Source organism: Eurytemora carolleeae, unplaced genomic scaffold (assembly GCF_000591075.1).
Source record: "Eurytemora carolleeae unplaced genomic scaffold, Eaff_2.0 scaffold1287, whole genome shotgun sequence".
Classification (NCBI taxonomy): Eukaryota; Metazoa; Arthropoda; class Copepoda; order Calanoida; family Temoridae; genus Eurytemora; species Eurytemora carolleeae.
The window spans coordinates 53,303-78,631 of record NW_019397189.1 but is presented as its reverse complement, the minus strand read 5'-3'; the positions used below and the strand labels follow the sequence as shown (position 1 = coordinate 78,631).

The 25,329-nt window shown below is 31.5% G+C and overlaps 1 protein-coding gene across 7 annotated transcripts; it reads right to left on the bottom strand.

Annotated features, from left to right (window-relative positions):
- Positions 1 to 1,255: 1,255 nt before the first annotated feature.
- On the bottom strand, positions 1,256 to 19,169 carry LOC111712615 (ethanolaminephosphotransferase 1). 7 transcript variants are annotated; one of them, XR_002767497.1, is made up of 16 exons: positions 19,004 to 19,135; positions 17,720 to 17,814; positions 16,405 to 16,541; positions 16,090 to 16,127; positions 15,120 to 15,190; positions 13,940 to 13,989; positions 13,132 to 13,221; positions 12,065 to 12,154; positions 11,658 to 11,730; positions 10,996 to 11,112; positions 9,226 to 9,370; positions 8,480 to 8,552; positions 8,002 to 8,096; positions 4,667 to 5,285; positions 3,935 to 4,359; positions 1,917 to 2,026 (listed from the first exon to the last, which is right to left on the bottom strand). XR_002767497.1 is itself a non-coding variant. In XM_023487273.1 (15 exons), exons 1-15 carry the CDS (start codon positions 19,074 to 19,076, stop codon positions 1,341 to 1,343), a joined length of 1,299 nt encoding a protein of 432 aa, XP_023343041.1. In that variant the 5' UTR covers positions 19,077 to 19,135; the 3' UTR covers positions 1,256 to 1,340. The 7 variants fall into 7 exon arrangements, 3 of the variants coding, with proteins under 3 accessions (XP_023343041.1, XP_023343042.1, XP_023343040.1); XM_023487273.1 differs by lacking the exons at positions 1,917 to 2,026; positions 3,935 to 4,359 and adding an exon at positions 1,256 to 1,365 and having other exon boundaries at positions 5,159 to 5,285; XR_002767499.1 differs by lacking the exon at positions 3,935 to 4,359 and having other exon boundaries at positions 4,794 to 5,285.
- Positions 19,170 to 25,329: the final 6,160 nt, after the last annotated feature.

Here is a 25,329-nt window from a genome sequence, read left to right as displayed (position 1 = left end):
GGTTAATCCAGTTAACCCCTGGTTAATCCAGTTAACCCTGGTTAATCCAGTTAACCCTGGTAAATCCATTTCACCCTATTTAAATCTTTGAACCCAAGTTAATCCAGTGAACCCTGTAGGTAATCCAATGAACCTGGGTTATTTCAGTAAACCCAGGATAATTCATTGAACCAGAATAATTTTTTTTTCTCCGGGAACCTTATTTTTTATGTTTGTATTTTATAAGATATATTTTTCTTCAAAGATTTAAATTAAAACCATGACTTCCTTACTTCAAATGCCTTTTTTCCATGTCTGGCTGCAAGCCTACAATGTGACTAGTGAACGGGTTTCTTTACGATTAGGAATTAGTTGACGGGAGTAAAAAATTGAATAAGAAAACTTAAAAGAAAAAATACATGGTTGAATTGTGTCTGCACCTTGTCAGATTGGCCGATACAAACTCTGTAAAGCAGGCTCGTTTGGGGAGGTCTAAACTTTTAAACTTCCCTTTGGTAAATGCACTTGAAGAAAAAAATTACAACTTGTTTACTGTTTAGATATCGTAGATATGATGAACATCAGATTTTATACTGTTTAGATATCGTTGATATGATGAACATCAGATTGTATACTGTTTAGATATCGTGGATATGATGAACATCAGATTGTATACTGTTTAGATATCGTAGATATGATGGCCATCAGATTCTACTGATTAGATATCGTGGATATGATGAACATCAGATTGTATACTGTTAAGATATCGTAGATATGATGTACATCAGATTGTATACTGTTTAGATATCGTGGATATGATGAACATCAGATTGTATACTGTTTAGATATCGTAGATATGATGAACATCAGATTGTTTACTGTTTAGATATTGTAGATATGATGAACATCAGATTGTATACAGTTTAGATATCGTGGATATGATGAACATCAGATTGTATACAGTTTAGATATCGTAGATATGATGAACATCAGATTGTATACTGTTTAGATATCGTAGATATGATGAACATTAGATTGTATACTGTATCGTAGATATGATGAACATCAGATTGTATACTGTTTAGGTATCGTGGATATGATGAACATCAGATTGTATACTGTTTAGATATCGTAGATATAAACATCGATTGTATACTGTTTAGATATCGTAGATATGAACATCAGACTGTTTAGATATCGTAGATATGATGAACATCAGATTGTATACTGTTTAGATATCGCAGATATGATGAACATCAGATTGTATACTGTTTAGTTATCGTAGATATGATGAACATCAGATTGATTTGGAAGAACACAGATTACTTATTTTACCATGGAGAGTATTTCTGATTCTGATTTTAATCCTGTTTCAAGATCCCGTTTCTGAAAATAAAACCACATTATTTCCGACTTTGCCCCCATGATGAAGTAAAATATGCTCTGGTAAAGCCTGGTTGATGCTATGGAAACTGACCTAGAGGAAACCGACCAAAAGACTTAACAACCTAATAAATGTGCAGTTTTTATGGTAAAATTATACACTTCGGGGATCTAAAAAACCTATTTCAACTTTCACCCGCATGATTTAGCCTATTATAAACTAAAAGACCTATTAAGTGTTGAGGTCGGAAAAGCCGTAGGTCCGTTTCCTCTAGGTTTAAAACTTAGGATAGACGCAAGAAGAGAGTTTGGCGGGAAAAAGAGGAACAATACGGAAATCTTTTAAGTTTAAAGAAACTTTCCAACAAAGATGGAAACAAAGCCTGGAAATGATATTTATAAACAAAATATGCCGCATCATGGTTTAAGAGAAGATTCAAAATTTGCATTAGCATCAGTTTTCTGCGAGAATAATTAGCAAAAATCTGCATAATGAAACTACTTAATTAAAAAGAAATACTAAATTACTCTGAAAAGGGTAAAAAACGAAAACGTCAGAAAACAAAAAAATTTATTCTACAAAAATAAAAAAATTGTTATAAATACATATACTGGGTTATATAACGGGACTAGTCAAAAGATATATTAGGTTTCAATGGAGTTTCTATGTTTTTGACCATTTTAAACATTTTTATATACTTGGACAAAAACACGAAAAAAAAACTTTAACAAATATTTTTTCTCACAGAATTTAAAAGAATGAATTAGAACTTTCTTAAGTGTATTAAGATAAAAAGCAATGATTTGAAACCAAATTTATGCCTGTAAACAAAACGGTAAAACAAAACTAACAATTAAATGATAAAATTATTTTTTAATCGTTAATTTAGTTTCAAAGAATTGGAAGCTGAGAAAGTCAATTAATGGCGAGTTAAATATTCAGACCCAGTTTTGTTGGGAGATAAAATAATTCTACAACTTTCATTAAATGCATTCCCTATGATGAACATCAGATTGTATACTGTTTAGATATCGTGGATATGATGAACATCAGATTGTATACTGTTTAGATATCGTAGATATGATGAACATCAGATTGTATCCCCGATGGAATTAGATGCATGCAAATGCTCTGAACCATTTCTTTACTAATGAACATTTTTTTTCCCTATAAACGACAAACTTTTTAAAAATTAAATCAATAGTTAATTTCAAAAAATAAAAATTGATTTTAAGGAAACATCCCCATTTGGAACCACTGTGCCCCTTCCCAAATAAAACCCAACTCTCTCCCAACGAAACTAAATCCCAAACCACTGTAAAGTGCAAACTGCACAGTGACACGAAAAGACGATAAATATAATTTATCACAAGTTTAATTAGTAGCAAGCAAAATAAGAACATTCGCCGAAGTGCAACTATAGTGAATAAGGGGGGGGGTGGTAAGGAACGTTCGCCCAACCCTTCTCTACAAAACTAAATAATTCCACAAGTAGAGATGGGCCTACATTAAATAAATATTTGTGGTTAATATCTTCAGTAGAGATGGGCATCTTTTAAATAAATATTTGTGGTTAATATCTTCTGTAGAGATGGGCATCTTTTACATAAAAGTGGCTAATATCTTCTGTAGAGATGGGCATCTTTTAAATAAATGTTTGTGGGTAATATCTTCTGTAGAGATGGACATCTTTTAAATAAATGTGGCTAATATTTTCTGTAGAGATGGGCATCTTTTAAATAAATGTGGTTAATATTCTCTGTAAAGATGGGCATCTTTTAAATAAATGTTTGTGGGTAATATCTTCTGAGTAAAAATTTATAGAGAATACTATTTGAATTGTGTGTGATTAATAACTTAGATTTTTTGGGATATACAGACTACTGAGTGTCCTACAAAACATACAGTTCCAAAGCGACATGAAGGTTGTATTTGACGATTAAAATAATTTGCGGCATTCAGTCTTAAACATAATTTTAGAAGCAAATTAATTTCTTAAAACGTAATAAAAATACCATTAGTCCAAACATTTCCAATTGTGGTCTACCATTTTTGAGCTTTAAATTGACCGGAGATATGAAGAATTCGTTTAGAATTTATCAATTTTGGTTTTAATAATTATGTTGAAATCTGAACGAAATTTCCAAAAATACTAAAATCAAAACAAAGGACCAAATTTTGTAAATGCCAGTACCAGGAGATTTTTGAAATAATTTTAAAGAATCGTGTATGACGACCTCCAAGTCGTGTCTCAAAAGCCGTTTATTGTCCGGGGCACCCTTTATGTTAAGCAAAAAAATTATGTTTATAAACGAACAATGCCCATTTCTACAATAAATTATTTTAGTTAGAATCATATTGCGCTTAGGCACTTGAATGTTTTTGTACTGTGATTGTTTTAAAAGCAAAAAACTGGACATAGGTACATAAAGATACATGCATGCAATTATCTCAATTGATAAAAAATATTGAGTTTGTAGAAAGCTTGTCCTTTGTGAGAATTTAATGAAGCATGTAAGCGTTCTTAATATAGATTAATTCAAGGAAATGATTCCAGTGTTGATTACAAACCTTTATCAATCCTTGATATCTCTCAATAATATGTTTAACAATGTTTTTAGTCAAATAATTTCTACATCGTTATATTTGGAATAAAAAGAAAACCCAGGGGGTCACATGTTAACTTTTTTAGAGTAAATTTGGCTGTTCAAAGATGGATTCCCAATAATTTAGATTTTGCATGAAAATCCACTTATTTTTAGTTTCCCGGATTTAAAACATTTTATACATTAAACAATTTAATTTGACAAAATGATACGCAGAAACTTTTAAAGATTCGTAAATACAAATTTGATTTATAATCTGACAACTTGGTTCAAATGCAAATTAGAAAAGTGAATTTTTTCAAGATCTTAAAATTGTAGAACTGCACTGGTGATAATAAAAATAAAATATTCAGTTTTACTGTTTCAATGTAGGAGTTCGTTTTCGGAATTCTTTAAACATTTCTTTTCTTTATATAAATTCCTCCCCCCCTTCCCCCTCTCCAGTTAAACTTGACAATGGTACCCCCTGTAAAACTTAGTAACAATGAGATAGATATAAGAGTTTTTCTTGTAAAAAAGGTAAATTAAGTTCTTTGCCTGTTCTGCATAAAAAAAAACCATGATTGAAACAGATACATTCCTTTGAAAAATGCTGGTTTTTTGGTATGCAACAATTTTTATTTAATCCCGCCCCTTTTGAAAATAATAATAAATAATAAAAATACTTTGCTATTTTTTACAAAGAAATGTCATTTACTCTCAGACAAGTTAGAATCAATGGAAATTAAAACCCCCTCGGGATGCGCCCTCGGGTTTATGATACATTTTCAGCTAGAAAAACAAGATTATATTCGTCGTTTCGTCTTAGACAATGGTTCAAGTACCGTTGTGAATTGGACATATAAATGCAGGCTTCATTTTTTGCCATAATTTGTTAGTGATAATTTAATTTTCGAAGAAAGTATGGAATATTTCGTTATTTTGAACAATGTTGACAAGATTGACAAGAACAAAAAGATAAGAAGCTTGGAACAGAACAGAAGAAAGTATCGAATATTTCGTTATTTTGAACAATGTTGACAAGATTGACAAGAACAAAAAGATAAAAAGCTTGGAACAAAACAGAAGAAAAGCAAGGTTTAAAACATACAAATACACATGCTTGAAAGAAAACAGAAACCAAGATTACAGGATTTAACTAAATCTACAAAAAGAAAACTAGACAATGTCTTCATCACTCTCCAGTAACCTTTGAATATCCGTGATCTTGGTAGCGGCAGGTTTCGAGGTTATACTGAACGCGTGGATCCGGAAGTGACCGCACATCTCTCTCACCACGCACACTCCGTAGTGTAGATGTATCAAAGTTACCACAACTGAACAGATAAAGGGATTGTACGCCAATATATGCATTTATTTAAATAAGCTAAAGGGTTTGTAAGCGTAAAATCAAGGAACCCTTCATAGTAGATGGCGTAATGCCCTTGAAACCAAGTTGTCTTATCAATAATGTGGAAGATATTGTTGTTTTTTAGGTTTAAAAATGTTTTCCTGCCCTAGAAATGCGCAAGTCACAATTGCAGAGAAACCATATTTAAAATAATCTGATTTCAAAGTTAAAAAGATTGATATCAAAGTACTGTACTGTTGTGAATCAGGCATAGCCATCTTTGCATACAGGGTCACTTAAAATATGCTTCCTGTCCCTTATAAAGAATTTTGTACTCCGACCTCTAGCATTCTATAATGTATAATGCAGTGCTTAGGATCCATTTAATTTGGATCCGGATCCGGATCCTGGATCCGCACTGGAAAAAAATGGTTCCGGATCCGGATCCCGGTCATTTCTTTAAGATTTACTGAATTTGTTTAACAAAAAATAATTTCCAAATATTTTGTTTTATTTTTTTCGCTTATTTTAATTCTGTAACTTGATGAACCATTCAGAAATGAGGAAATTTTTATAATCTTTTTTTTCTAAAGTTCAGAGTTGGATTTTAGGAGTAAAAAAGTTGTTTTTGCAGTTTTTGGTTGATATTTTATCCCTTGGTTGATATATATGCGGATCCGGATCCGGATCCAGGAAGCAAAAATCTTGCGGATCCAATGGATCCGGATCCTAAGCACTAAAATGATTTATGGTTATAGAAAAAATCGAAAACCATTTACTGAGATGAATTTAAATTTGGATACTTTTTGCTCGAGAATCCAGATTTATCTTATGTTAGTGTAAAATATTTCTTAATTATTCATCAATCAGTCTCAACAGATTTTCATCCAAATCAAATCAGATCAGACTTTTATGCTCTACAACCCATGCTTCAACGTTGAACTGACTTTACTTAATCAAGGATGAAACACAGTCTAATAACATGTGAGCTATTTTCTTAATTACTAACGTAGAGCTTTTAAATTAGTGCTTAATCTTAAATCTCCGGATCAGCAAACTATGATTTTCTAATTTAAACTTCCGGCTCCGGCATCAAATATACATTTATTGTTCTAAGTCAGATATATTCCCTTGAGCAACCGTTTTATTTGAGTTTTATTCTCCCAAGTGTTTTCTAATCTATCACAGGGTTGGCACCATACAACAATTTCCTTTAAACTATTTCAACTTTTTCTTAATGAGAGAAACCAATCTTCTTATGGAGAGTGTAACATACAAAGATATTGGTTAAAACTTGAGAATCTAAGCAAGAAAGGGAATAGGATCCAGAGCAACTAATGTATATATATAAAAATTAAGTGCAGGCAAAGCAAAAAATCCTCTACGTGCAATTTTAAAATTCAGAGTAGAAAAAATGTTAAAATAAGATCATAATAAGAGGTGCCAATTTGGTATAAAATTGGGGATTTAAAACCATTTGGAGATTTGGGGAAACATTTCTGTTTTGAGCCAGGAAAGTGGAAAAGATGCTATGCTATATTAAGTTTATGTAGGAAGGTTTATATAGGTAATTTCCAACTACAGCTCTAAGAAAGCACTGGTAAATATATAGCTGTAGTGTATTGCATTGCTGTTCTCTCGGTTAAACAGGGACATTTTACCTCGAGTTCTACATCCCAATCAGGGAATAGGTTCAAATACAGGTATTGGTGTGCTCCTATTTGAAGTCCATGATGCATGGACAGGTATTGGTGTGCTCCTATTTGAAGTCCATGATGCATGGACAGGTATTGGTGTGCTCCTATTTGAAGTCCATGATGCATGGACAGGTATTGGTGTGCTCCTATTTGAAGTCCATGATGCATGGACAGGTATTGGTGTGCTCCTATTTGAAGTCCATGATGCATGGACAGGTATTGGTGTGCTCCTATTTGAAGTCCATGATGCATGGACAGGTATTGGTGTGCTCCTATTTGAAGTCCATGATGCATGGACAGGTATTGGTGTGCTCCTATTTGAAGTCCATGATGCATGGACAGGGGAGTTAAGTTTAGACTAAGTGAAGCCCACATAGTTTTAAAGTGCCCATCTGTATCAGCTCAAGGTAGGAGGTTTATCATCTCCGAGTTTTCAATGGGTGAACTGAGAAGGGGCGTTGACTCATTAGAACTAGTGCGAAGGACTTATATTGGAGTGGGAATGGCGGGGGGAGAGGGGGGCGTGCCAGTAAAAATGCGCTGCTTGAAACAGGGAGGAGGCTGCAGTAGTCTTAATTGAAGCTTGGCAGGTCACCTGCCATGAAAACTGATTTGTCTAGATTTATCTTATCAGCTCTAATTAATCAATTAAATAATAATATGAGAAATATTTAAAAAAACTTCATACTGGACTAGTACCAAGATGGACTAATCCAGGTGACTGTTAGTGTGCAGTGGGGAAGTGGCTTCAGACATTGGCTTAGTCCTTGAAATGTTGATTCAGACTAGACTTGTGTCATTAATCAACTGATACATTAGTTTCTATCCTTAGACGATTGTTTTTGAAGGGGAAGTTAAAAGGCAATTTATGAAGTGCAAAAATTAGTAAATCTGAAACTATTCCTCTGACAGTGCTTTTATTTTTCTTTTGGGGATTTTTTTAACTAATCATTTTGGGATTTTGTTGGGATGCACTACTCTCTGGTAACTCTGAAATTCTCTGACCTGTTAAAGAGTAAAGAAGTGCAAGTTCTTGATTCTCCGAGAGGTTTGCTAACCCTCCTACCAGACAACCAACTCCAACGGGTACCAGGATGCCACTATACAAAATCAGACTTAAAAACCAAATTAACCCCGCTTGATTTAATAAAAAAATCTTGAACTGATAAATTTTTCAACTTGTCTGATGTGCCAAGAAAAAAATTCAAAATTCCAAGAACAAGATAAGAGCGAAGATTCACGATTGTGAATTTTTTCAATGACGACTTGAAACACTTTAAATTTAACAATCTAAAGGTAAATCTTGGTCTACTGTCTTAAATGTTTTCCTTTAATGATACAATAAATAAAGAATTCAGCAAGTTTTTATTTTCAGGGAATCAAGAATGTAAGAAAAAGACTAATTAAATTCCGTAAATTCGCTCTGAAGTCTCCTCCATTGTGGGTAATCAAACACAAGTTTAGTTTAAGAAACAAATAGTACCTCAGAAGCTCACTGCGAGTACTAGACATCTGAGCAATAATCAGCTTACAGCAGATGTTTGCAAAAATTGTCCCTAAAAAGAGAAAAGTGTTTAAAAAATAGTCAAATTATGAAAAGTAAAAACAATTAAAATCAATAATTTCTTTTAACATGTTTTGTTTTCTAAAGTGCCCAGCGTTGCACGTGGTATTTTTTATTATTGAAGTTACATTTCGCCGAGCGTTTTAATTTGAACCGCGTCTAGACTTGGTAGAAACATGGTTGGTTGGACAGGAACTTTTAAAAGTGTTTCAAGATTGGTGGCTGTGCTCAATTGGAGCCGGATATTGGCGGTTCAGCAACACGGTTCAAATTCTATAAATTCGGCCTCAGTTTTAGGCAACATAAATTCACAAACACACAATCACAAATATACAATTTTTCACGTTGCTTTTAACATTAATAACCCAATATCCAAAAATCAAAAACAGCCACAAATAAAAGCTTTTAGAACTAAATCGAGACTAGTGTTGTAAATCGTTTTTTGTTTAATAAAACTTAAAAAACTGTTTTTTGTTAAAGTTTCCATGTAAAAAACTTAGCTATATTTTTATCCTAAAAAATAAAAACGAGAACGACAAAAAAACGATAGTTTTTGCTTCCTTTTTGTATAATTTTCTCTCAAGGTTAAAATTTGGAGTGCTGAAGCCCCCCCCCTCCCCTGGACAAATTCCTGAGTACACCCCTGAGCATGAGTAGTGTGGGACCTGTGAGGTAGAAAACACATCTTGTGTCCTTCTCCACAATAGAGTTTGGAGAGCGGAGAACCCAGAAGAAGCAGAATCCCATTGCAAGACTAGTGGACACCAGAGGACGCATAGCTTCTAAGAAGGGTCGGTTTTTTCCTGTTCCCTGAATATATAACAGTCGTGAATCTTAGGAAGAGATTGATAATCAAATTTGGCGTAACCCTTCCTTAAAAAGGGACTGTTCCCCAATTTAAAAACAAACAAAAAATATTTTACATTTTTGAATTATATGATAGATTTGCGTATAAATAAATAAATAAATAAACATCTAGAAAAATGAGGTGCTGCCTTTAGAAATCCTTTAGGATTAGACAAAAAGATTAAACCTGTATAAAAAGTCACTAAGAAAAATACAACTTGGATAAACATTATTTAAAAATACAACTTGGATAAACATTATTTAAAAATACAACTTGGATAAACATTATTTAAAAATACAACTTGGATAAACATTATTTAAAAATACAACTTGGATAAACATTACTTAAAAATACAACTTGGATAAACATTATTTAAAAATACAACTTGGATAAACATTATTTAAAAATACAACTTGGATAAACATTATTTAAAAATTACTTCAAATAATTGGAAAACCTTGTCCGTATTCTACTAGCAGGCCTGCAGGCCATACCAGGGGTATATATTTTCGGGAAAAAATCACCTGGGTTTATTTTTGATAACGAACCCCCGTGAACGATTTTCAAAGTTCAGCAAAATTGCATTTCTTTTTTCCCATGTAGCAAAAAAAACTTTTTGTTTTTTGTTGTTGAAAATATTTACTCCTGGGTAGAAAACTATGGTATTGGTTTATAGAATTGAATTCCTGAAGATGCAATGCGAGGAAGGGGGTGCAGTGCCGCCATAAGCCCAGCGAAATGACCTCCGGAGCCTCCTGATCTTCAGAACGACATCCAAGCCACGCAAGACCATCGCCGTTCACCTCTCTCTAAGTCTCGTAGCCTCTGCTATTCTGTCTCCGCGCCCTGCATTTTGAGCTCCGCTTGCTGAACTTATTATTCATTTACCTTTCATGGCTTTACCAACTAAAAATCAAAATATAACTCTTCAAAGTAGAATCAACAGTAGTTAAATGAATCGTTTAATCCACAAATTTCAAACATTATTTCATTCAATTAACTTGTTTATGTGAAAAGTTTGATTTGTACTGTAATTAATATAAAATTTCTATATTTTTATATAAAACTGCAATAGTTTTTAACAAATAAAAGAATCTTTTAAAATTGACTTTTCAATACAAAATTGTTATGTATCATTAAGCCAAATATGTGCGGGGCGTGGAGACATGAATGGTGGAGGCTAGGAGACGTAGGGAGAGGCTTAGAGGGTATTCTGCGTATCAGGAGGATTCAGAGGTCATTTAGCAGGGCTCATGACGGCCCTGCACCCCCTCTCTCGCACTGCAGATGTTTATATTTGCAATGTTTTCCTTTGATACCTAATACTTGCATAATTAAAAATAATCCTTGGGGATGAAAACGTTTTGACCCAATTCAGCTTTTTATTTATCAAAAAAAACAGCACGAACTTAGAACATTTCATTTTTTTTTTTAATTTTAACGATTTATAAAAAGTTGATAATTTTCAAGAATAGAACCTAGAAGTATGTGGATTTATGGTACAGTCTATTGGTGGTCTTCATGCTAGCCAACAATATTTAAGCATAAATTTAAAAATTCAAATAAACAAGCCCAAAATAAGACCCACCTCCTTGTATGATTTCCATATATTGTAAAGAGCTGTTGGTAGAGTCATCCCAAGGTTCCCAAAATAAACCATAAACTGTAGGATAGGACCAGGATATATATCTCCAGGAAATTTTATCTAAATAATAAACCATCGGATAAAATTGAATATATAGTCAACCTTTACGGTATGGAAAAGATCGAAATAGTATTCCATAACATTAAAAGTTTTTCAAGGTCTGGAAGAGTAATTCATAAGGTTAAAACAAATTGATTAAATTAAGCAAGTTTGGGAAGATCTTATAAAATTAAATTGAACAAGAAAGTAAGAAAATAAGGTTTTAAATTATACGATATTCGACTTCTGATAGCAAAGGCAATATATTTATCAGAAAAAGGGGTTTCCTAACTTCTAGATCATTGGAGGCAATAATTTTACCTCCGATAACGGAGGCAATATTAACAATAAAATAAAGCTCCTCCATGGATTCTACGGCGTTTGACCTCCGATGGCGGAGGTAATATACAAGGAAATGAGGCAAAAGTTAATAATATGAAGCTCCTACCTTCCACGTCATTTGCCCACCGATAGTGGAGGCAATAAACAATAAAATAATGCTCCTAACATTAGAAGCATTTGACCTCCGATAGCAGAGGCAATATACAATAAAATGAGGCACCTACCTTCCACATCATTTGACCTCCAATTGCGGAGGCAATATACAACAAGAAGCTGATCAGCATAGAGAGATCATATCTAATATAAATTAGATTAGAAAATCTAAGAGACCATTCCTCTTATGAATAAGATCAAGTAAGTCAAATAACCGAAATTTTGTTGCTATATAAAAACAACAAGTTTTGTCAAACAAAATGAACGACCAAGAATCATGTAATCTACAATTATTAAAATAAACAAAAAAGCGTAAGTAGATAAATTTCTTTAAAAAGTCGAAAAATAACCATCTTTTAATAAAGTTCACAAAATAAGAAAATAAAGTGCATAAATGCACGAGGTACCCTAAACGTACTAGAACATCAAAATGTAATGGATCCTAAGCACTGTAAAAATAATAATGTTAAATAGTTACCCCCAGGGTAGGTAGAGAACTCCAGTATTATATTTCTCCCAATGAGAAATGAGAAAACAAAAATAAACATTCCACATTATGCAGAACATTCTAGAGAAAACAAAACATTCTGGTAAACTTAATGCACTCACACAAGAAACTATTCATATTTTGGAATTCTTTTATTTAATTTTGAGAGAATTTTTATCTCAATTTGATAATCTTGGGCTAGGTTACAATGCAAGGAAAGTTAATTGCGTATTAATAATTGCGTATACTCTGCGTACATATTGAAACCAGTTCTCTCTGAGCGGAATTTGTCAACAAGAATAGATGCATCAGTGTACGTTTAGTATCTGAGGAAGATAAAAGCATTGAATTTTCAAAATTTTGATAATTCACATAATAGTTTCCTATGACCAGAATATTTCATTGATTTTTTATGTGAAAGATGGATCCTGTCAGGTTGTGACATCCGTCTTGTGTTTACATAAAAAAACTTAAATTAAATAAATTTATTTATCCAACTGTCTTGTGTTATCATTTGGAAAATTCTGTTTTTTGTTGTGATTTTCACTTTGTTTTCGGTTTAAATTAAAGATTTTTAACCCCTGACTACGTTGGTGTGGTGCATGAATCTAACAGTCCCTTTCCAGAAATATATAGAAAAATATCATCAATACTGTTGTAAAGGGGTGTTAAATTCGGCTTAGCTGACCCTCCATTAAAAGATCTATATGTCTGATTCACAACGGTACCTTAACAACAATAAAAAATCCGTCAGTCACTTTTAGAGGACCTTCAATAGAAAATCATTAGATTTATGGTGCAATCTTGAATTTTACATGTATCTGTTTTTATATAGGACTGTCGCTTTTTACTTTTCACATTTTTTTAACCCTCCCTAATAGTCTAAACTTTAAAGTTAGCGGTAATGCACTTTTCAATTATCTGGCCTTGAAAATTGGGCTCTGAACATTGTAAAACTCCTTGTCTTTAGTCAAAGGCTTTTTCTAGGGAACCCTTTAAATGTTAAAAAATTGAAGTTTAATCTTTAAAAATATATCTAAATAAAGAATGCTAGTTTCCTGAAGGGTGTAATACTGTATAGGTCTAGATCCCGTCCAAATACAGAGTACAGGCTTCCAGTGATAAATATTGTTGCCCAGGAGTCCAACCTCAACAAAATTAAAATAAGAAAATATAGTCTATATATAAATTTAGCTAGTCTGTCTGGGTGTCTGTCTGTTTGTTTGTATCCAATAAACGTCAAAACATCAGGCCCAAATTTTGTGTGGGACCACAGGCGATCCCAGTGAAGGTTTATGGCCAATGAGAATTTTAATATGTAATCTAAAATATTTTTATCTTAAATTATTTAATTTGTAAAATCTTGAAAATGCGCGAAAAAAACATTATGAAATCCGCCAATTAAAGTTTTTTTATACTGTACACAGATAAAGCCACAATTAAAAGCTGAAAAAGAAGATGGGCGCGAAGCGCCCTAAAAGCCTAGTTTAAATAAAAACAATTGTTTACTGAAGAGAACTATATAAATTCCAAAATAGTTTACGAATTTGGTAAATAAATAATTGCTATTGAGAGTATACTGTTAAACTTTTAAATATAAATTCTACAGGGGGGGTGGGGAGGGGGCCTAATTGTCTAAACAACCCTTTCCCTAAATATATCTATATTTATTTAATCAAAGTAAAAATAACAACTATTGATTATTAACTATTAATTACCCTAACGTAGAACCCATACTAAAAAAATTCATAACAATTTTATAAAGAATCACTCCCTCCTTTACATAATATATATATTGAGAAGTGTGGAAGGGGGGGAGAGGGGTAGGGTTGCTGTATCAGTATAATTTAAATGCAGTTCATTTACCCGTGATCGAAGAGTTCGCCTAGAGGTGTTGAGGATCCTGTTCTACGAGCCTGAACACATTTTCAATATTTTAAAACTTATCGAACTTTAAAAATAAAAATCATCAAGTTTGAAAATAAATGGTAAATTCTTGAAGGAAAAATCAAGGCTTAAACGTTTTAAATGGACTCTCTATTTAAAGATTGATATGTCCGATCCTCATCAGTACCCTTATACAGCTTTTTACAGGGATGTCACAAAACATGTCTTTCATTTCTTTTCTCAAAATCAGCCGTAAACTCGTGGATACACAAACAAGAACAAGAGAATTGAGACTTTAGAAATACAGATCATCTGATGATTTATACAATTTTGTAAAAAATAAAAAATAAATTTAAATTAAAAAAAAAAAATCAGTACCCTTTAACGCTTTGTCTGATAAATAATGCATAAGACATCCATTTTCTTCTTTAGATAATATGTTATTTTTTTGTGGTTTCTCTATAGATACAATGGAAACAATGGAGGATATAATCAGAATTAAACATGATTTCAACGGAATTTTTTCCACAACACAAGTTTTAGGGAAATGGTGAAATTGAGAGGGTTAAAGAAAATTATTTCCTTAGTTCATTTAACAAAGAAAGGAAAATTGTTCAAAATCTCAGGGATCAAATTTCTAATTAGACTGCACACAATAAGGATCAAAAGATACGATCCTTGGGAGGAAAAAAAGATATTAAAGGGACTGAATGTTTAATTTCAAGTGAGCTCGCATGCATAGATGGGAATACCCGCATAACAAAGATACCCTGGAAACCATTATCTAATCAATAATGTGGAAAATATTGTCGTTTTTCTAGATTGAATAGTGTTTAATTCTGACAATTTTTATATAATGCGAAAGTCACTTCTATAGAGAAACACAATCGTTTTATTAACTATGAACATTGATATCTAATTCATACTTGAACAGACAAAGTTCTTAAGGGAACCATGTTGAATTGGGCATTGTCATCTTTCCATGGAGGGTCACTTGAAATTACGCTGACAAATTAAAAAAAAATAATACCCGGTAGGATAAAGAACAAAATTACAAGGGTAGAAAATGTATTGACGATTGAACCAGGAAAAAAAATAACATAATTTTTACATGTCATTGTAGTTCAAAACAAAAATAATAAAGAAGGTAAAATTTAACCTGTTTTCCGTCTATTCCGTCCAAGGTGTGAGAAAGAAATAGAAGTATAGCTACTGATATCCATATATATCCTAAATACAAGAATAGCTAGTGATATCCATATATATTCTGAATACAAGTATAGCTACTGATATCCATATATATATCCTGAAAACAAGAATAGCTAATGATATCCAAATATATTCTAAATACAAATATAGCTACTGATATCCATAAATATCCTTAATAGAAGAATAGCTAGTGATATCCAAATATATCCTAAATACAAGTATAGCTACTGATATCCATATATATCCTGAATACAAGAATAGCTAGTGATATCCATATATATTCTAAATACAAGTATAGCTACTGATATCCATATATATCAAGTATAGCTACTGATATCCATATATATCCTGAATACAAGAATAGCTAGTGATATCCATATATATTCTAAATACAAGTATAGCTACTGATATCCATATATATCCTGAAAACAAGAATAGCTAGTTATATCCAAATATATCCTAAAAACAAGTATAGCTACTGATATCCATATATATCCTTAATAGAAAAATAGATACTGATATACCATATATATCCTTAATGGAAGAATAGATACTGATATACCATATATATCCTAAATACAAGAATAACTACTGTTTTCCATGTATATCCTAAATATAAGAATAACTACTGATATCCACATATATCCTAAATAGAAGAATAGCTAATGATATCCATATATATTCCAAATAGAAGTATAGCTACTGATATCCATATATATCCTAAATAGTAGAATATCTGTACTATTATCTATATATATCCTTTAGAAGAATAACTACTGATATCCATATATATCCTAAATGACATCCGTTTACGAATTCTAAATAGAATGGATCCCTATGATATGTCTATCAAGTTTTCATAATGTTTGGTTCTTCGTGCTTGTTTTTAATTGTTAAACCAAAAATAATTAAACTAAAACCTGGAATTTCTGTTCCTCCTGGTACATCTTTAAGTCCACTGTTTTAAAATGAATCAATTATTTCAAAATACTAAAATACAAATAGAATAAGAAGATTCAAAGATTACTAGAAATTTCGACTTAGGTGCCACAAAACTCAATCCATATCAGTGGCATACACATGAATTGGCCCAGGGGGGGGGGGGGAAATCACCCTTTGAGATCTGAAAAAACCTTGAAAATCATAAAATTTACTGATAGGGGGGATGAGCCACCATAGCCCCCTCCTGTGTACGCCTCTGATCCATATATTAAACGAGATGAATTGATGATTTCCTTATATCTGGAGGTGCTGTGCCGGCGGTGAAATCGTAATCGTATATTGTGAGTAGAAGAAAGTGACCGACACAGCAGATAAACCCGACCAGGGTCAATAGGTTCGGAGCTACCCAGGCAGGACATAGCTTCACAACCTACAATATTCAAGTACTTGAGTCACAAGTAGGAATAGGTATCGTATACAAGTCCGTTTCTAATCATTTTGGCTTTCTAAGTGCTCCACAAGATTCCAAGATAATAACCCTGTTTCAATATTTTATGCTTGATAAGTTTGTTATTATTTCCTTAAACATTTTTTTTCTCTGAACAAAGATTTTAGCTCAAACTATTTTTAAACGATTTCTCAAAACATTTTTATAAATCGTTTCAAAAAATCGTTAATGTTAATATCTTTGGTCAGAGTAAAATTTTGCATAATGTATTGAAAGTAAAATTATTAAGCATAAAATTTTCAAACAGTGTAAACATATCAGATTCAGTCTCTAAAAAGTCTGAAAGCTTTAAATGTTTAGAAAAAGGACCTCATAACGATACCTATCATAACGATACCTATCATAACGATACCTATCATAACGATACCAATCATTAGTCACAAGTTACAGTTATTAATAAAAATATCTTATAATATGAATAACATTATGTTTGAAAATCCAAAGATATCACGATATTTGGCATTTGACATTTAAATTAAAAAAACATGGTGAGTTTTTTTAAAATCATTTTTATGGGAAGGAAATTTTGATTTTGGACATGGCCCCGAGATAAAAAGCTTTCAGAATTAAAAACTAATTTTTTAAAATAACAATAAAAAATGACAATATTTTTGTTGGTGTGCTCCCGAATGAGAAGAAAGAGGGTTGCGAAGTGCCTAAAATTTCTGACTTGGAAAAAGAAGTACAAAATAAAAGCAAAACTAAATAATAGAATTTTATCTAAATAAAAACAGGCTGAAAATACTCATATAAATTTATTTTAATTAAAAATTAAAGAAGGCTACAGCGGGACCCATCTAACGCTGGAAAAGGTTTAAGCCGAGCATTCTTATTTTATTAAGTCAAATCAAATCAATTCAACTCAAAGTAAACTTACATCTTGAAAATCCATTCCACTGATTTATGGATCCCAATAAGGGTTTCCGGCTAAATTGGGAAATCGCAACTTTTTTTCGCGAAATTTCGCCATGAGATCTGTTTCGCGAAAAAATGCGAAATATTCGCGAAATAAAAAATGAGAAAAGTTCGCGGGAAAGTTTGTAAATACGCAAAAGTTTACGTTCGCTAGAAACCCTAATGTACTTCTTGAAAGAACTAACCTGATTCCAGAATGGATGCATTACATACTGACTGAGTGGACTAGTATCTTTACAACTATATTTGTAAGTTTCGAACCCCGACAGAATGGTCGGTCCTAAATATTATTCTAGATTGGAAAATGGTTGGGTTATGTCACGCTGATCCCTCCCCCCACCCCACCCAGCCTCTCCTCTCTTACAAATTTAGTTTTCTCATTTTGAAGAAACTAAAGTTTTTCAGAATGCTTTTCTTGGAAGTTAAATTATACTTTTTCAAAGAATCTAGTAATTGCCCCAGTTAAAAAATGATAATTTTTTTAAAGTAAATCTGCATTGTACATTGTAGATAATGTGATTTTAATGGGACTGTCGTTGCAATTTCAAATAGCCCTCACTTCTAAAGAGAAATCACAATAAAATAAATAAATTTTAAAAAACGAAATTATGGATAGCTCACGACAATAGGACCGGACTCATGCCACAAATTTTCAGTACCATTTATACTAGGGTGGGAAGAAAAAAATACATTTTCAGCATATAAAAAATATATTTTTAGCATATGAAAATATAAAAATATGAAAATATGAAAATTATGAAATTATGAAATTATGAAAATATGAAAATATGAAATTATGAAATTATGAAAATATGAAAATATGAAATTATGAAATTATGAAAATATGAAATTATGAAAATATGAAAATATGAAAATATGAAAATATGAAATTATGAAAATATGAAAATATGAAAATATGAAAATATGAAAATATGAAAATATGAAAATATGAAATATGAAAATATGAAAATATGAAAATATGAAAATATGAAAATATGAAAATATGAAAATATGAAAATATGAAAATATGAAATTTTCCTTCCTCGCCTAATCTAATATTCACAAAGTTAGGAAACCGTGGCAACCTCAATTCTGAATTTTTCACCAACTTTAGAGGATAACTTAAACTTTGGAAGAAAAAATGCAATTTTGGATCCGACTAAATTAGTAATCTATTCAATTCAAATACAAAAATTATTTCTTCGATGCTATGAAAACTGACCTAGAGGAAAACTACCCTAAGGGATGTCCGACTCCATCTTCCCAGCTTAACAACCAAACCAATTTTTAGATATATAACAATTTTAAGGTCGGACAAATTTAGGGTCAGCTTTTCCTTTAGGTCGGATAATCGGGTATATTTCTTATTATTCTCAAAATAGTATTAAATAAGTAGCAAAAACACAATTCCTTTATTATTAATTGTTATATTTTTAAATTATAAAAACTACGTTAAGTTATCAACCTACCCAGATATTCGTAGTAAAGGCCGACCATTCTTTTCTGAAAAAATAATATAATCATAATTTTGGAAAAATACATGAGAAACGAAATAAATTCAATATCATTGTGAATTTGTTCGCGTTTTTTTTCACATAAACCTTTGATTCAAATCATAACTTATAAATTTCAGAACTGTTAATTAACAACCAGTATTTGGCATAGTTAATATCAGAACTGTTAATTAAAACCAGTATATTGTATAGTCATATGAGAACTGTTTATTCAAACCTGTATATTGTATAGCTCATATCAGAACTGTTTATTTACACCAGTATATTGTACATAGCTCATATCAGAACTGTTTATTTACACCAGTATATTGTATAGCTCATATCAGAACTGTTTATTTACACCAGTATATTGTATAGTTCATATCAGAACTGTTTATTTACACCAGTATATTGTATAGCTCATATCAGAACTGTTTATTTACACCAGTATATTGTATAGTTCATATCAGAACTGTTAATTAACACCAGTATATTGTATCGTTTATATCAGATCTGTTAATTAAAACATGTATATTTAGTTCATAACAGAACTGTGCATAAAACCAGTATTATTGTATAGGTCATATCAGAATTGTTTATTAAAATCAGTATATTGTATTATTGTATAGTTCAGGACAGATTATTACCATTTAGACCATTTAAATACTTTTAAATAACAGAAAAGGAAATTATATTCTGTAGAATGTAGAATGGAATAATTTGCAAGATTGATGTCTCTTAATTAAAATGTTGAATTAAGTTTGAATTTAATCTAAAATTAAGTTTTCTAACTGAATGAATGATAATAACTAAGAGAAATTCTGTTTGCACAGTCATAAAAAGTTAAGATTATTTTTAAACCTTATCAAGGCTTAAATTACCTTTTTTTTTGTAATTTGCCGGACGCTATTGGGGGGAGAGAAAGAAGTGGTAAAAATGTCTGGTGGATACAAGCCTAATTGAAATTGTGACAGATATACTATTGTTGACAAAACATGTTTCCCCCCCCCCGCCCCCCGTCTCACAATAGTTTGCTTAAGCCTTAAACCGGTGACTCTTCATCGAGTACGGAAAGCTCTGTGTAGCTGCTGAATTATTCAAAAACCCCGTGTACGCTGCGTACAATGTGATCTCAACACAGCTGGGCCGTTTATACTTGAAAAAATCGTATTTTTTCGCATTTAAAGTGTTCGAAAGAAAATTTTCATTTTCTACCACTTGAAGAAGGTAACTATTAATATTTCTTAAAAATGTAAGAGCTTGCGAAAGGCTTAGGTATATAAATAAGGATATGGTTGAAATCCTTGATCAGTCAAAGGTTTAAAATGGTACCGTTGTGAATTGGTGATGCAACTCTTTAAAATGAAGGTCACATTTGAAATTATCCTTACAGTCCCTTTAAGCTACTGTAATATATCATGATTAACAAAATCTATTAATATCTAAACAGAGTCCGAATTTAATAAATTTGAGCCGCGTTTTAAATCCCCCAAAAACCGGTTTCAATTGAGCGCCTGCTTAAATCTTGAAACATTGAATACGATTTTAAGTGGAACCAACCATATTTGAGCCGCGTCTCAAATTTAAGCCGCGGTTCAAATTCTTTAAATTCGGCCTCATAATTAATTGTGTTGGGGTTGCTAAACAGTTACGTTTGTTTACTATTTCACTTTAGGTTATAAAATACCTTATCTCTTAATCTTGAAACAGTGACTGAATCTTAAATTGTGTCATTGTTTGTTATGTACTTAGGGGCCTTGGGAACAGTTTAGGTGCGAACAGGTCTAAAGAAAAAAAAATATTTTTGCGGACATCTTTGTTGTAGTAAAAACTGTTTAGTTTTAAGGCATTTTGTTTCTTTGGTCCCGGTTTTCTAAAATATTGCAGAGGTTTCTTTGAACAACATTGAACTACCGAGTCAGCAGAATTCAGAAACATGCTGAGCTAAGAAAACAATTTTTTACAAAGGAACAAAAATTAAAGCTGAACTTTACGTTGTCTGTATTTTGTGTTGAGAGAGTAGATGAGAAAAAAAGTATAATTATAATTTTACATTTGCATTAATATTTTTGGAGCACGTTTCTTTACTGTTTTTTTGGCTGACTTGTTCATCAAAAAAGTATTAATAAAATACATTACAGTATTAATAAAATACATTACAGTGCGTCCGATGTGGACTTTTTGCATTCCATCAAATTTAGAAGCTTTCATTATTGTTTGAAATGGAAGGTTATATTTTTCTGTTGCTTTGTTTATTTTAGTTCACAAACTGGTTTTTGAAATGTAAATTCACACTTTTCAGTTTTTAGCGGCCAGTTGGATGTTTGCTAAACTGTACTTCCTCACGCAGCCGTCCCTAAATAAAAATAATATTCTTAAAACCTAGAATTTTATCTTTTTCTTCAACTATTTATTTTTTCTAGACAATTCCTTATCGTGGAAAGAGAAACGTCATAATGCGAATACAGGAAGTTTCGCAATGAATATTTGTATTAATTAACAACTTTAGAATTAAGCTTTTCAACCCCTTCATTTGGTCTCCATTAATAAATATCTGGAAAACAATTCTTGGTAAAGTTTATAAAGAAATTATACTATTAGCATTTTAACTAGAGCCACACGACATTTGCATTTTCAGCTGATTCTCATCATTTATAGGTTTACATTATGTTTACACTCATGAAGGACCTGGATTTGATAAAACCTTAAAAAAATAGTTAAACAAATTTCACTCTTAAATAAATTTTGAAAATAATCATATATTTTGGCAATGTTGGAAATCATATTTTTCAAAATTGTTTAAAATAATGATTTCCCAGAATTTTGATAATCAAATAAAGCTCATATTTTCCAGTGTTGACCTTCCCCCCACTCCCCTGCAATACTATAACTAACCTAGAGGCAGTGTAAACATATTCACCATCTGCAGATAAACCTGTCACCCCATCATAGTCAGGACCTTTAAGAGAGTGTTCACTTATTTTAAAATACTTAAAATAAATAATAATGTAAGTTAATGTAAGTATTATGAGTATTATTAGTAGGCAAACAGTAAAAAGTGAACAATCCCTTTAAATAAAACAACTTTTGAATGAAAACATACTGCATTGTTATTGTTAATCAATCAGTTATATGGGTAATCAATTAGTTGTATAACTAATCAATCAGTTGTATGTTTAATCAATCAATTATATAGTTAATCAATCAGTTGTATGGTTAATCAATCAGTTGTATGTTTAATCAATCAATTGTATGGTTAATCAATCAATTATATAGTTAATCAATCAGTTGTATGTTTAATCAATCTATTGTATGGTTAATCAATGCTAAGTACATTGTCTATTTATAAGAAAAGAACATATGTAAGTAAGTTTAATATATTAGGCCTACGGGCCAGGAGGGCCTAGAGGGTACACAGGGTTCGCCCCTGAATAAGTATTAAGTATACAAAGTACAAATATTTTACCTGAAAGATTTATGGTTGAGCAGGAGTTTGTGCAGTGTACTGTTGTACTTCCATCTTTCCGTCCAACAAAATATCCAAAATCTAAAAAATTTGCAAAGTTAAGAATGATATTTTAACAATGCCTCGGGGGCACATGTAATTAAAAAGAATTGTTTACATAATGCAAACTTTTATCCTAGCAAGAAAAATTCTTTAAAAAACTGAAAACTTTTAAAACATTTTCACAAAATGTAGGAGCAAGACTAGAATATTGTAGCATATCTAAGATAAAAATTGAGATTTCTAAAACGTCCAAGCTACTCCTTTAAATACATTATTTCCAATTCTTCTTAGATTTTCCCCAGTGTCAACCTCAGTAATTAATTCAGAAGCTGAAATTCAGCGATTAATACCTTTCCAGCATAATGAAGAAAAAATTACATTTGTGAGAGTGATTGAGAAAAAAAAAAAGACAGGACCAGCAATAATGTAAGTTTAAATTGCCTTTTTTTCAGGGTAAACAATTTTCAATTATAAGCTGAATGGCCCGGCGTTGCCCGTGGAAAAAATCAAATAAAAAAAAAATTGAATTTTTTTAACCTCTTACACGGCCACCCATGCGTGTCCACAAAAATTTCAGTCCAATCGGTCAAGCCGTTTGGCAGGCAATAGGCAACATATATTTATATGAATGTCGTGTTCTATTATATAGATTAAACTGGTTGCCTGTGAACGGTCAACCTAAATAAATATATTTACCTAAACTAAGAATTGAAAGAACAGGACTATTAGAGGTGTGGATAACCCTGACTAGAGCTTGCAGAGAGAATATATATACCTGTCCTCCCTCACAACCTTTATACATCCTTATTTAGATTAAACTATAAAAATTCAGTGCGCTTCGCACAACTTTTAGATCTACAAAGGAAGGTATTTGTTCTAAATTGGAAAATCCAAAGTAATTCTATTTCTATATTTATATTTGCCTTGTCTGTCTGTTTGTTTGTTTGTTTCCAATATATAAACTTGAATTGCAAGCTGGCTTGCTTCCACATCATTAGAACTTAAAAATATTGCAAACTTACCCACCCCCTTTCGCCTACACCACCTCCTCTCCTGATTAATATAAACTTGAGTTTCTTCTCAAGGAATTATATTCATCAAACAATCCTAATCCTCAGCTCCATCTTCAGATTAGTCTATTCTATACCAAGATTAAGCTTTCAATAAAATAGATATGGACGGTGCTGACGGTGACCAGGATTATAGTCAAGGGAATCTTTTTAAACGCTTGAATTCATCTAAAAAAGATGTTTTTACAACAGGGTGTCTCATAACATTACAGTAGCAAGATGACTTGAATGTCGGCTTTGATCTTTGAAATAATTTGCGGCACATTATTTGTAAACCTAGTTTTAGAAGTATAAGTCTAGAGAGTTAATAATCATTTCCAAAATGAGGTCTGTCATTCTGTCAGGAGATATGAATAACTTTGTTCAGATTTTGACAATTTTTTCAGAACGCGATTCAAAATATATCCGGTAATTTTGACAGCACAAAAAAAGGCAACGCACATTTAGGAAAATATCAAATCAAAACTTATAAAACTTGATAGAAGACACAGACCGGCTATGTAAGGTAGATAAACTGAGTATGCAGTGTTGTGGAAAAATTCTTTAGAATTAATTTTAACTATCTTACATAGCCGGTCTGTCCCTTTCAGAAGCATCTTGAAAATTGATACATAACGATGCCCAAAACTACTAGAGTACTTGGGACATTCAAGCATACATATATTCATCAAGAATTAATGAGTAAATTGCATAAACGTCTAATTCCCAGAAACAGGTTTGAAATATAATATTCTTAATTAAACATTGAAGTAATCCTTTGATCCGCTCTTACATATATACATCTTATCTCTACATCTCCTACCAACCTTTTATACAATAATATAAAATTCATTAAATTAAATCTAGAAGCTTGAAAATAAAACAGTTTAGAAACTACAAAGACGAAGTTTATAAAATAGTAGTTAAATTCAAAAAGATTAAATAGAAAAATATAAATTTAAAAGAAAGATAAAGTAGGATAAAATCCGAACAGATTGAACAATTAAAGGAATATACGGTTACTTATAGTAACCCTCCATGCAAAGATGACAATGCCAATATTTCAACTGTACCACCGTCGCCTTGAAAGCTTTGATTGATCAAGTATTAATTAGATATCAATATTTTTGTTTAATTAAACTGTTTTATTTTCGTTTGCGGTTTCTCTGCGAAAGTGACGTGCTTATTTCTAATTTATAAGAAGCAATAGAGAAATTCACAGAAATGAAACCTTTTCGAGTCAGAAAAACGAAGGTATCTACCACACTTTTTATCATATTAAGGTTTCAAGGGTACCGTTATAAATTGGACATTTCCAATTCCAAGTTATCATTTCCAAATTTCCAATTCCAAGTTTCAATTTCCAAATTTCCTATTCCAAGTTTCAATTTCCAAATTTCCAATTCTAAGTTTTAATTTCCAAATTTCCTATTCTAAGTTTCAATTTCCAAATTTCCAGTTCTAAGTTTCAATAAACAAATTTCCAATTCAAAGTTTACATTACCAAATTTCCAATTCTAAGTTTCAATAGACAAATTTCCAATTCAAAGTTTTCATTTCCAAATTTCTAATTCCAAGTTTCAATTTTATAGTTTCAATATTTAATAATAAAACTTATATTTAAATTTCTCCAGATTTTAATTTTGAAGTTTGAATTTCATGTTTTGATATTGTTTCTTGTGTTCTCCCCTAGTGGAATACATAAATTATGTAGTTTAAGGATTAAGATGGTAAAATCTGAAGGA